This window comes from Notolepis coatsorum (assembly GCF_963971535.1).
Source record: "Notolepis coatsorum genome assembly, chromosome: 14".
Classification (NCBI taxonomy): Eukaryota; Metazoa; Chordata; class Actinopteri; order Aulopiformes; family Paralepididae; genus Notolepis; species Notolepis coatsorum.
In genome coordinates, this window is record NC_140178.1 from 83,305,988 (window position 1) to 83,319,028 (window position 13,041).

General features: G+C 43.5%; 1 protein-coding gene across 2 annotated transcripts; it reads right to left on the reverse strand.

The window, feature by feature from the left end:
- alkbh7 (alkB homolog 7) lies at positions 1 to 10,694 on the reverse strand. 2 transcript variants are annotated; one of them, XM_084328503.1, is made up of 4 exons: positions 10,337 to 10,694; positions 7,353 to 7,526; positions 6,173 to 6,297; positions 1 to 4,690 (listed from the first exon to the last, which is right to left on the reverse strand). In XM_084328503.1, the coding sequence occupies exons 1-4, from the start codon at positions 10,619 to 10,621 to the stop codon at positions 4,570 to 4,572; spliced, it is 705 nt and encodes a 234-aa protein (XP_084184629.1). In that variant the 5' UTR covers positions 10,622 to 10,694; the 3' UTR covers positions 1 to 4,569. The 2 variants fall into 2 exon arrangements, with proteins under 2 accessions (XP_084184629.1, XP_084184630.1); XM_084328504.1 differs by having other exon boundaries at positions 4,554 to 4,690; positions 6,157 to 6,297.
- Between the last annotated feature and the right edge of the window lie 2,347 nt (positions 10,695 to 13,041).

Here is a 13,041-nt window from a genome sequence, read left to right on the forward strand (position 1 = left end):
GAATGTCTTTATTAGAACAAAACTGCCATTTTAACAAACATATATTATTGGGACGAAAAGTGGAAAAATGCAATGCTGAGGTCAATGACCCCTCAAGGTCACCAGAGGTCAGTCTGAAAGTGTTTCCACGTCTGAAATCAAACCTTGGGGTATGTAGATGATATGCTGAACAGAAAGTTTCATGCTTCTTTCATAAAATGCACAATTAGTTTGCTTAACCGCCCCACTATATTATCTATTGAGTTTAGAGATGAGAATGTTGTGGTTGACAGTATCAAAAGCTTTGCTCAGATCTAGAAAGACACCAATAGCAATTTTTTTGTCATCAAGTGCTGAGGAGATGGTATTCACGAGCTGTAGCAATGCATGTTCTGTGGAGTATTTTTTACGGAAACCATACTGATGGTTATACAGGATGTTGTTCGTAGTTAGATGGTTAGAGATTCTTGAGTATACCAGTTTGTCTAAGACTTTTGAAAAGCAGGGCAAAATAGATATAGGACGGTAATTGCCAAAGTCCTTTGGGTCTCCAGATTTATAAATTGGCGATTTTGAGGTTGTGAGGGATGATACCGGATTGAAGGGATAATGATAGAATATGAGTTAGAGGATGGATGATATAATCAATAGTTTCTTTGAAGATACTGCTTTTGATCCCATCATGACCTTGAGCGGAGTTCTTTAAGATCATGATTATCTCATACACTTCCTTAGTACTAGGAGGATCAAAACTTGGGAGTGAGGAGAATTGACCTTTGATCCGACTACAAGGGCTCAAGTTAGAGACTGCTATACAAGATGCCAATGAAGAGCCAACATTTACAAATAAATCATTGAAACCATCTGCAATTTATTTTGGGCTGCAGAGAAGAGTTCCATCCTTCCTTATCATCTCAGCAGGTGCAATTGGTGGGGATTTATTCCAATTTAGCAAATGGTTGATGAGTTTCCAAGTACTTAATGTCATTAGACGCTTGAGTAAATTTGTCTGCGTAGTAATTTTTTTTTGCTTTCCTTACAGAGTGAATGAATTTGTTTTTGTAGTTCTTATATGTTACCACATTTATATTGGTGGGGTTAATTGTAGCTTTCCTATAAATTATAATTTTTTTTAGCTGGAGCATTTTTTTTAGCTCTTCGGTAATCCAATGTTGACCTTTAGAGGATTTCTTGTTTTTTGTGGCAGTCAAGGGAAAGCATCTATCTAAAGCAGAGTTGAAAATAACAAAAAATTACTGGTAGACATTGAAAGAAATTTTACCTATGCACCCATCACTCACCAAGCCACGCCCACCTCCCATAGTATAACCAAGTGGCCATTGGCCATGCTCTCCCTTCCTTGCTCTTCCTCACTAAGCACCATTAGCAGACAAAGTGTGAACAAGTTATAGAAATCAAGTGTCCTACCGAGAAGATGGACAGAGCTCCACCACCACAACGGTCCTCTTCAGGGCTACAACCTCACCAGCGCTCCCACTCCAGCCGCCACAGGGATTGCTTGGACACACATGGCGTGGTGAAGGGATACTGAATGTGAGGCAGCCTGCAGCCGTGATGACTTCTCCTCACCCTGCGGCAGTGAGAAGGACCTCTGGCCTTGGCCCCCAGTGAGTCTGTTGAGGTAGGCTACAAAGCACGGCTGCCAGTGAGGAAGGTACACATCTAACGTGAAGCACCCCGATTACTTCCATCAGTGGAGGTTTCCCCGTGTGCCCCTACGTGGTGACATTGCACATTGTGGGTCTTTCCAGCCTCTTCTTAGCCAGTAAAGGTATTACAGCCACACTCCCCTGGCCCAGATCTCTGGTCCCAACAGTGGCTGTAGTGTGTGGGGTGCCTGGAATATAGATGGTATTCATATACCATCACAGGGCTAGTCTCAAGGTCATTTTATTCATGATTATACTGTGTCGGGCCACAGAGCTAGTGATCCCCAGGTTTCTATTAGTGGATTTAGCTCATCTGGGGACCAGAATTCTCTCCTCGCTTAGCGTTTCCCCAGGTTCTAAACCCCCCTTTCTGCCCGACTTTGGCAGCATATATAAACAGACATGGGGGAGTGTGCTCTCCCTATCTCCACCAGGCTGTGGGCATCTGGCAATCTGCACAGCCTGAGGGATCTCTACATTTCTGGAATAGACAATGTGGGGGCAGACTTAATGTCACGAGGGGGTCCCCACCCAGATGAGTGGGGACTGGACCCGGACATAGTCAAACTGATTTGGAAGTTTGCAAGCGGTCAGCCATCAGTGCCCCCTGTGGTTCTCAGTCAGTCAGAAGGAGAACTCTCCTCTGGGAGTGAATGCCTTCTCAGTGTACCCGTGGCCTCACAGAATACTGTAGGCGGGTATGGATATGGTTTCATATCCTTTGGAATTGGTTCAGTCCTTCCTTCAGTCTATCCTGGATAGGCTCTCGGCTTCGACAGTGAAGCTATATGATGCGGCTATGATCTCTTCCTGTCATGGCAAGCACCTATTCAGCCACCCTCTTGTGAAAAATGTTTTGCTTGGCGCATGGCATCTCAAGCCTATTGCGTAACTTTGGGTGCCCTATTTGAACCACTCACGCTTGTGTGATTGAATCAGCAGTCTTAAAACTGATTTTCTCCTGGCCATCACTTCTGCTAAATGTGAGTGAGTCATGCGCTCTTTCAGTTTGACCCGTGTGCAGAAAGATATCCAGAAGGGGTCATTTTATCAGGGTATGCTTTTCCCATTAGTCAAAATTCGGGCTCGGAAAGGAGAGCATGGCCACTTCACCTAGTTATATATTATGGGAGGTGGGAGTGGCTTGGTGATTGCTAGGTGCATGGGTAAAAGTTATTTCAATGGGCGCCTAGGGGCCAAAAGGCTAAGCAAGACGCTTTGCCAGTAATCATAGAACTTAGTGTTATGGAATAATCACCATTACATTTTAAGGCCCTCCGGCCTCCCCTCCTGCCTGCTGTCATCAACACTGATCCCTACGGTGCTTTAGTTCTCCACCTGGCCTTTTAACCCACTTGTCTGACCTCAGCCTTCAGTGCAAGTTTGCCGTTGGCCTTTCCTACCACATTTCATCCAGCCGTGATAGATGTGTAACCCCCCCGAGAGATGTTAGCTTCTCCCATCCACATCCACTCTTTGCCTCTCCTGTGATTAAAGTACTATCTACTCCATTCTAACCCAACAGCGGTAGAACCTCTTCAACCACAAACAATATCGTAGTGTCAATCAGCAAATCAGCATTTCTTTTTCCAGTTAGATTCTTATTTTACTTAGATTTTATTTTGTAAAGTGCAAGTGAAATGCTCAATACAACAATAAGCTCTGCTGTGGGAATGGCTGTAATAACCTTTAAGCAAATTCTCTGTATTATACATAATTACAGTTACACACCAAAGTGATGTTCTCCACAATAACGCCCAATAAACGCCACCTTCAGAGGGCTCCACATGCAAGGCTACCTTTGAACACTGTACAATTAAATTTTTAATTTTTTTTTGTCTCTGTACTCCAGAATTGGATTTGAAGTGCACCAATGACTATAAGGTTAATGAGGCAGACTTTCAGCTTTCATTTAAAGATGTTTTACATCCATATCAGGTGAATTGTGTAGGAATCGTAGCCCTTTTAGTACCGCATTTTAGGGACCAAAAGTAATCGTACAAATCTTACTAAAAAAATACTAAGGTAGCCCCTTTGTTCAGATTCTCCTCCCACACCATTCATCAGATCTTGGCTAAAGTAGGCACAGACATTTGTCTTGTGCCAGGGAATACCCCCGACACACACCACCACCACCAACACCACCCCCCCCACAATAACCCACACCGTTCATCAGAAAGTTGGCACAGACTGGATTCGCCTGTTCGAATCCAGCCCCCGGCGTGTCACCAGCTTGGCTGGCCGTTCACACTAATACAATTGGCAGTATTAGAGGGTGGGAAAGCTGGCGGGGTGGGTCCGGGTCGTTGTAAACAGCGACTCCTACAGTTCGGTCGGGGCGCCTGCTCAGTGCGGATAGGATCTAAGGGGGGTAGTGTGATCCTTCCACACGTTACACCCTCTCAGTGAGATTCAGCGCTGCCAGGTGAAAAGAAGCGGTTGATTGGCTAGACATGTGTCGGAGGAAGCACGTGATACGTGATAGCCTCCACTCTCCCAGACCGACTGTGGGGGGTAAGTGCACAGCGACCAGGAAGGGGATTGGGAATTGGCATAACGACTAACATTTGGATGGGAGAAAATCAGAGGAAAAAGGAGGGGGAAAAAGATCAATAAAATAGAAAGTTGGCACAGACATTCTTCATATCACAGGGGCACAACATGGAATACTACCACCTCCCCACACCAACACAGTTTACCCAATATGGGTCATTGTGGAGTGCTGGAGTGCAGAGCCAAAACAGTGCAGTCCGTTAGGTACTCAAGACTCAACGGACTGCACTGTACATTCTTTTGTATGTATATGATTATGATTATGAACGACTTCCGGATCACTCCACTTAGTTCACGTCGTGGGCCTTTAAATGTCCTGGTTCAGTCCATGTTGCAGTTCTCGGCGTCAGTCCCAGGTCCTCGTGCTTCAGACGGGAAGGTTACGACAGATGACAGAGATGCGTCGATGGCGAGGAACTCTCTGTCCTTGGAACATGGACTCGTCGTCTTTCAGGATCTCATGAGTGAACTCGTATCTGGCCTGGTCCCTGCAAATGATATGGGTGGTGGGAGGATGAGGGGCAATGGGTTCATAATTGTTATCCTGTCCATATTTTCATACAACTTCAATCAATGGTAAAAGTATCCTGGTCTCCGATTGCCATTCATGTGTTCAGTTTCTATGCCATTACAAATGGAAAGTGATTAATGTCCAAAGAAATCCAAGCCATCCCTTTAAGGTTTCATACCTCACTGACTGACACAGGCCTTTCTAACAAATGTTTGCAGGAGCCAGGCGCCGATTTCTCAGAAACCTTAACGTCGGTGTGAAAATGATTTCATTGCCATAAAAAGAAGCTTGGATAGAGATTAATAATAGGTTTCTAAAAAGAAAAAACATTCTAAAAGGTTCTCTAATGCTAACTGTGATTTGAAACGGATGATACAACGCGGTATGGTCCTTTAATGCAGAAGTTGAGGCTTGAATGCTCAAGTCCAAGTTAAATGTTCAGGTTCAAATCAATGTGTCAGGTGGACATTCCAATAGACACCTGGGATGAGGGCCTCTGCAGTATCCACTCTTATTCTATTAATTCCAGACTTCAGTTAATTCAATTTAAGGTGATGCATAGACTTCATTATTCTTGTACAAGATTGCACTCAATATACCCCTCAGTCTCACCACTCTGTACCAGATGTAAATCTGCTGAGGGCTCACTGGGTCACCTCTTCTGGTTTTGCCCGAAGCTCCATAGGTTCTGGAGTGAGGTGTTCCAATGCTACTCCCCCAGACCCAATTGTGGCTATTTTTGGCTGGTCACATAATATGACAACACTCAATTACTCTGAGATACAGACTATACAGTATGGCATGGTAATTGCAAAGAAATGCATTTTAGTGCTGTGGAACAAAGAAACAGTACCACTTTTCCTAACCTGGGTTGACAGAACTCATTAACATGCTACACATGGAGAGAATATGCGAATGAGAACGCAGGGCAAGCCAGCAAATTTAAAGACATTTGGCAACCTTTTCTTGACTATCTATCTTAAAACTAACAAACAACTGGGCGATCTGATAGATACAATACATACTGTAGATATCTAAAATAATGTGAACTTATAGAGCACTGTTTTTTGTTTGTTTTTGCTATGTGTTTGTTGTGTGGTGTTTCTTCCCTCTGCGCATTGCTCTAAAAGGCATCAACTGAAGGGACTCTTGACGGCCTGATGGTACTTTGTACAAAGACTATAACTGGACTATGTGGACTGAATGGCAACTGTGAAGCTGTCCCTTACACAAAGCCATGTAAAAAGACTGTCTATTATAGATATATATTCTCAATCTCTGATTTGGCATGTCTACGTCTAACACTGGTAAGACAGGAAGGAGTGACTGGTTGAGGTCCAGTCGAGACTAATTCTAAATACATTTTCTGGAACGCATCCAAATCCACAAAAAGAAAAGACATAATTAATTCAAGTGTTCTAAGTACTAGTTCTTATATTCCACCTAGTGTCTACTGAACCTGAGGATGTAGAGCGAGCGTCGTGGTAACAACAGGTCCAACCAATCATCTGTGGCACCTTCCTTCACCAGACGCATCACGCTGTCCGACAGCAGACTCAGCCCCGCGATGGTGCAGCCGCAGAACTGAGAGGAGAAGAGGGTGGAATGGGAAGGTGTGGAGAGACGTTTCAGAGTAGAGCTGCCACTAACCATTATTGAAGTAATCAATCCATCCAGCCATTATTTTATATATTGATCGGCACATCTAAACAATATATTTTCGTCCCAAAAAACCAGACAATTGAACATTTACATTTATATTCACTTAATTTTTTTGCCCACATGAATGCAAGCTGAAACAGGGTATCTTTTGAGCATTTTAAACAATCTTAGCGCTTCTGGATGAAATTATTCATTTTTTTCCTTCTTAGATTTCATTTCGGTCACACTAAACGCTATGGAACATTTAACTGCCATCAATTAAATGTTTTTATTTTTGTAATTGATTTATTTTTGTAATTGATTCATTCGACACCTCTAGTTCAGGGCAACAACGACGACATTGGCACAAGCGGTGCTCCTAGTCCTAAGCAAGGGACTGTCTTTTTCTTTTGGGCAGAGGAGCTACAAATGGATGCACACTGTGAAAGACACCAATACTGTATGTATCACATGCAAGACTTTGCCTCAGGGTTACACCATTTGAGGAGATTTTAGTTTATCAATAATACAGAACAGAATCAAATAACTGTCCATCTATACTGTGTGGCTATGACAGTGGGAACCTTGAGAACCTATGATTACAATGTTTTGGTTTTGCACACATTCATTTAGTTTGACAGTTATTGAGAGTAAATTAGTTTGAATATTGCCACCAGTGATGTCATTAGGGACATTGAATCCTTGTGTTATCCTAATTACAGCTCCATGAAACGATGTAGATGAAGAAAATAGCAACACCTTGTCTTACAGGGACTGCTACCTTATAATTTCATTGAGCTGTAATTATCACCACACAAGGATTCAATGTCCCCGATGACATCAGTGGTGGCCAGATTCAAACAAATTTACTCTCAATAACTAAAGGATTTTGGAGAAGTGCCCATTTAAGCACTCAAGACTTACAGTTGAACTCATTGAGTTTACACTTAAGACAATCACGTGGACATAAACAAGTCCTAAGAAGCACAGAGACGTACCTTGATGCTGTCAATGTGGGGTTTGATGTAGCCCGCCTTGTCCAGGTCCAGCACGTGTGTGGGGCCGAGGAGAGGACTGCCCTTGGGGAACGCTTCAGCTCTGACACGACTCAGGATGCCCTCGCACACCCCGCCCCACCTCACACGCTCCGTCTCTTTGTACCCGTGAATGGCCTGAAATGGAAGTTGGTGATTACAAGATAGGTCAGATCTCCAATCTACTCAAATCAGCCCATGTCACCCCAATTCTCAGAGCTGTGCTGGCTTCCCAAATCCGCACATATCCGCTTCAAGGTCCTTGACCTGGCATACCATGAAGCAAGTCAAAATACTTCCCAAAGGTCAGTGAATACCACGATCACAACACCAGAGGGAGCTCCACAAATCATGTTAAACTCAGATTCGGCTCAAATAAGGGACTAAAACACGTTTCGCAATTATGCCACATCAATGTGGAACGCCCTACCCAAAGCTGTAAAGGAATGTGGATCACTACCCACTTTCAAAACCTCTCTCAAGGGACACCTACGGGAGACTGCAATTCAACACTGGCCCCTGTAAATATCCTAACCCAACCCCCTCCAATGTACAGTCATTTACCTAGTATGGTTGTCAATAGTCCAATGTACAATTTTGTTTGTTTGTACAGTGTCTCCCCCCCCCCCCCCCTCAATGTACAGTTTTGCTTGTTTATACAGTGTGCCCCCCCCCCCCCCCCCCCCCCAACCACCTCCAATGTAGATTACACAGTATGGTTGTCAATATCCCAGTGTACCCAACCCCCCCCACCCAACCTCCTCCAATGTACAGTTTCTACGTCAAATGTATATACTCCCTTTTCCTGACTCCTTCTGTATCACAAACAGTACTGTATTTGCAAATCTGGTATGTCATAAATGTATAGATGTAGCAGTACTGACTATCTGTATGTCATGTATGTCATATATGTCCTGATGAATTGAAAATGGGGGACCCTGATGTAAACAAGACGAAAGTCTTTCTCTGGTCTGCATCCCCTTAACAATTGTGTGTATTGAGCTGTACTGTATTGTACCCATTCTGCAATCTGTTAATAACGTTTTCAATCAATCAATCAATCAAGTGGAAGAGTTCCCTCCTACCTCCGGCCAATGGTCTCTTAACTACACGCCCTCAAGACCTCCTACGCTCTTCTGGCCGCCTCAGACTCACTCCTATCGAGACCAAAAGAAAGCAGGCTATTCTCTGTCCTCACTCCACAATGGTTGAACAAAGTCCCCACCAGTCATGACAGCTGAAACACAGCCACATTTTCACTGTTGACTAAAACACACCTCTTCAACCAATATCAGAAATAATTTAAAATATATATTTTTTTATTATAATAATAAAATACCTAACCTTACTTACGGCATTTTTACTATTATGTAATATGTGTACCCTACTACTATGCTACTATTCTTATACTAGTCTACTACATATCTTGCTAATAAGTCTATACTACTGAGTGTAATACTCGAGGAATGAAAGCTCGATACTATTTGACGAACAAAGCCACTGACCCTTAGCTGCCAGAGATATACCCTTCCTGGTGACTTGTTCAAAATCTGAAGTCGCTTTGGATAAAAGCATCAGCTAAATTACTAAATTGATACTAGGCTCTTACTCATAGTATTATCATAGCGTGTCATGCATGTCCTACCAATATATGGCGCAATGTCATCAACACATCTTATTGGACACACTTTTTTACGAGGATCACCTGTCAGGGGGACCCTGATGGAAACAAGACGAAAGTCTTTCTCAGGTCTGCATCCTCTTAACAATTGTATGTATTGAGCTGTACTGTACTGTACCCATTCTGCAATCTGTTAATAAACTTTTCAATCAATCAATCAATCAATCAATCAGATTACAATCATCTGCTGTTTGCCTACCAGGATGTCTTACTTAGACAATGATGTAATCAATAACCATCTAACACCACTTGCAAATATGAGCCACACACATTGAAAATGGAGGATCCTGATGTAAACAAGACGAAAGTGTTTTTCTGGTCTTCATCCTCTTAGCAGTTGTTTGTATGAATGAATGAATGAAAACTTTATTTAACAGATTGCAGAATGGGTACAATACAGTACGGCTCAATACATACAATTGTTAAGGGGATGCAGACCTGAGAAAGACGTTTGTCTTGTTTCCATCAGGGTCCCCCATTTTCAATTCATATAGACATATATGACATACATGACATACAGATAGTCAGTACTGCTACATCTATACATTTATGACATACCAGATTTGCAAATACAGTACTGTTTGTGATACAGAAGGAGTCAAGAAAAGGGAGTATATACATTTGACGTAGAAACTGTACATTGGAGGAGGTTGGGTGGGGGGGGTTGGGTACATTGGGATATTGACAACCATACTGGGTAATTTACATTGGAGGTGGTTGGGGGGGGGGGGGGGGGCGGGGGGCACACTGTATAAACAAGTAACACTGTACATTGAGGGGGGGGGAGGAGACACTGTACAAACAAACACAATTGTACATTGAACTATTGACAAAACCATACTAGGTAAATGACTGTACATTGGAGGGGGTTGGGTTAGGATATTTACAGGGGCCAGTGTTGAATTGCAGTCTCCCGTAGGTGTCCCTTGAGAGAGGTTTTGAAAGTGGGTAGTGATCCACATTCCTTTACAGCTTTGGGTAGGGCGTTCCACATTGATGTGGCATAATTGCGAAACGTGTTTAGTCCCTTATTTGAGCCGAATCTGGGTTTAACATGATTTGTGGAGCTCCCTCTGGTGTTGTGATCGTGGTATTCACTGACCTTTGGGAAGTATTTTGACATGTACATGGGTACCTTGGTCGTGTAGTGTATGTGTGTAATGTATTGAGCCGTACTGTATTGTACCCATTCTGCAATCTGTTAATAAAGTTTTCAATCAATCAATTCAATCAATATATTAACGTTGAGTTGTCAAAACTCACTCACATCGTCCCAGTGGTCGAATTCGTATCGTTTCTTCCTAAGCCCCGGCTCGAGCTCCTCCATCAGAGCGGCCTCTTCCTCCTCGCTGATGAACTGCGGCCTCACCTCCACCTGCGCGCCGAGCTTCTGGACCAGCGAGCGAGTCGAGCCCTGGATCAACTCCTCGTCTCCGACATGGAACAGGCCGCCGCTGTGACCGGAGTAACTCGCGGCGGAATGTAAACAAAACCAGGGATTGCACGGAAGTCGTTTGTGAATTCGTCGAACGACTTTCAGAAATATTTTCATGCTTTCGTTGGAAATGTTATTTTGGCCTCTTGTACAGTCTTAATTGGCCGGCTTTAGCTGTGTTCTGTTGATTTTCGAGGTTGATAAATGTCAGGCTGCAATGGGAGACGCCATTTTGAAAAGGCAAAGTATTGTGGGGGGTGTAGTCTTTAAAATAAAAATAAAAGGCAGTAAGGACTGCTGATATAATTTGTATTCTTTCAAGTTAAAAGTTTTGGAATTAATGTTGCAAACGATGGGCTGTAATTTAAACCATGATTCAGCTGCTGGTCAGATGCAGATGCCTCGTCCTACCTCCAAAGGTAACGTTCCAGGCATATATAACATATATAGCTTGCCTGTGCAAAACAGTTGTAATCGTTCAAATTGCTTGCCAAATCCGAAACCAAAATTATAATAGTCACAGTTTAGTGGGGTGTGAAAAAGAAGGTTCCGTTACAACATATGAAATGTAGTACCAATCTAGGACTCTGGGCGTCACTGTAGTGTTACCTTTGGCTTTCCCAGATGTACAGTACAGCAAGGGTGTCAGCATGGGGTCCCTATGGTCCGGGGAGCCTGTAGCTGTTCCGCAACCGTTCCTACTTCCGGGGTAGGCCTGATTGGCCCCGACAGGCACGTGACCCCGCCCGCGGCAGCCCCAGGAGCAAGCGCGCTACTGCTGGAGTTCGCTTCGCCTTTCACATCGCTGCCGTTGGCGAAAGCAGACAAATGAATGACTAATTCGGTCAGAAATAACGTAACTAATAACGTTAGTAGTAAGCACTGCTTATATGCTTATTATGTCTGCGGGGTACAGTAAACGTTTCTCCCGGTACATTCTGAAGAGCACACTGCTGTATGTTGGAGAACCAGCGGTCTTCCTCACTCGAGTGAGACTAAAGCCGTGCACTGCACAGTCTCTAACAGATCAGTGGTGCAGTGCTGGTATAACGCGGTATAACGGCGTTTTACCTCGGTCACTGAGGCTGAAGTACGCGCAATCGCGCACGGATATGTTCCCGCGTGTACGCGCAGTCACGCACACAAAAATCCGCTGTTCCCATTCGTTGTAACTAAGGCCCCGTTTAGACGAGCGTTTTGTGAACAGAAACCGCAAAAGTCATCTTGCGGTTTCACTTTTAATTTTACGTTTAGACGAGCGTTTTGGAGTGGAATTCTCCGTGCAGACGACGCTGTAACGACGGAGACCCGCTGTCACACGATTGGCGCATATGTCACATGACGTGCTGTGAAGACCCGCCCTACTCTGCCTCTGATTCGCAGACTGTGGATGGGGAATGTGATTGGACCAAAGCAGAGTCACTCGCAGACAGTGTGTCCACTCACGCCGCGGGAGTCGGGACAGATTCTTGTGTATTTAACCCTTTCACTGCCACACGACAGCCGGTTGTGTGATAGTAAAGGGGTAACCTTCTGTCGTGTGGCAGTGAAAGGGTTAAAAGTACTGCCAATGTAGCCTTCAGGTGATCTCCGTTGATATAAGTCAGACATACTTGCTTTGTTTACGTCTCGGCTACTGGCGCATACCTGCTACCTGTGACGTAAGCAGTACGCGCGACCAGAGCCGTGACAAACCTTTCGTCATCGTTTTAACAGATTTATACGGTTTGACAGTTTACGGGTGTCAAACTCATTTTCACAGAGGGCCACATCAGCATTATGGTTGCCCTCAAAGGGCCAAAGACCGTATAAATGTTAATGTAATGTAAAATAAATGTAGCTACTCATTTACATATTGTTAAACATGTTGTTTCTGTATTTATTACTTATTCAAGTTATACATATTGCATATGCATTTGCATAGATGTAAAAATATATGTTAGCTTATGTTATTTTAACAAATAATTTTAGTTTATCAGAACCCCATATTACTCCATCAATCAATGATCAAACCATTCAAGTAAATAACAAAGAAGAATATCATCAAATACAAGCTATGACATTAAGTTTGTTCAAAACCTTTTTGTCACAGTCAAGAGGGGCAGAACTAACACCTGTGAGCTGCAAAGAACGCGTGGGACAGATGTAGCAGATGTTACAAAAACAAATGGCTGCACACAACCTTGCAGAGGCCATACATCCAACTAATGGAAGATAGTTTAATTAACTTTAATTAACAGATTGCAGAATGGGTACAGTACAGTACAGCTCAATACACACAATTGTTAAGGGGATGCAGACCAGAGAAAGACTTTCGACTTGTTTACATCAGGGTCCCCCATTTTCAATTCGTAATGAAATTGCTATTGTGTCTGCATGAACACACAACTGTAACTGTACTCAAAAATAACAAAATAAGGGTTGTCTCAGTTCACAACTATATTGGTCAAGTTTTGGGTGGGACTTGTTTGCGTCCCTACAGCTTCTTATTCAATTGAGCGAGATGCTCGGTTATGTCACACAGCCAGCTTGCATCT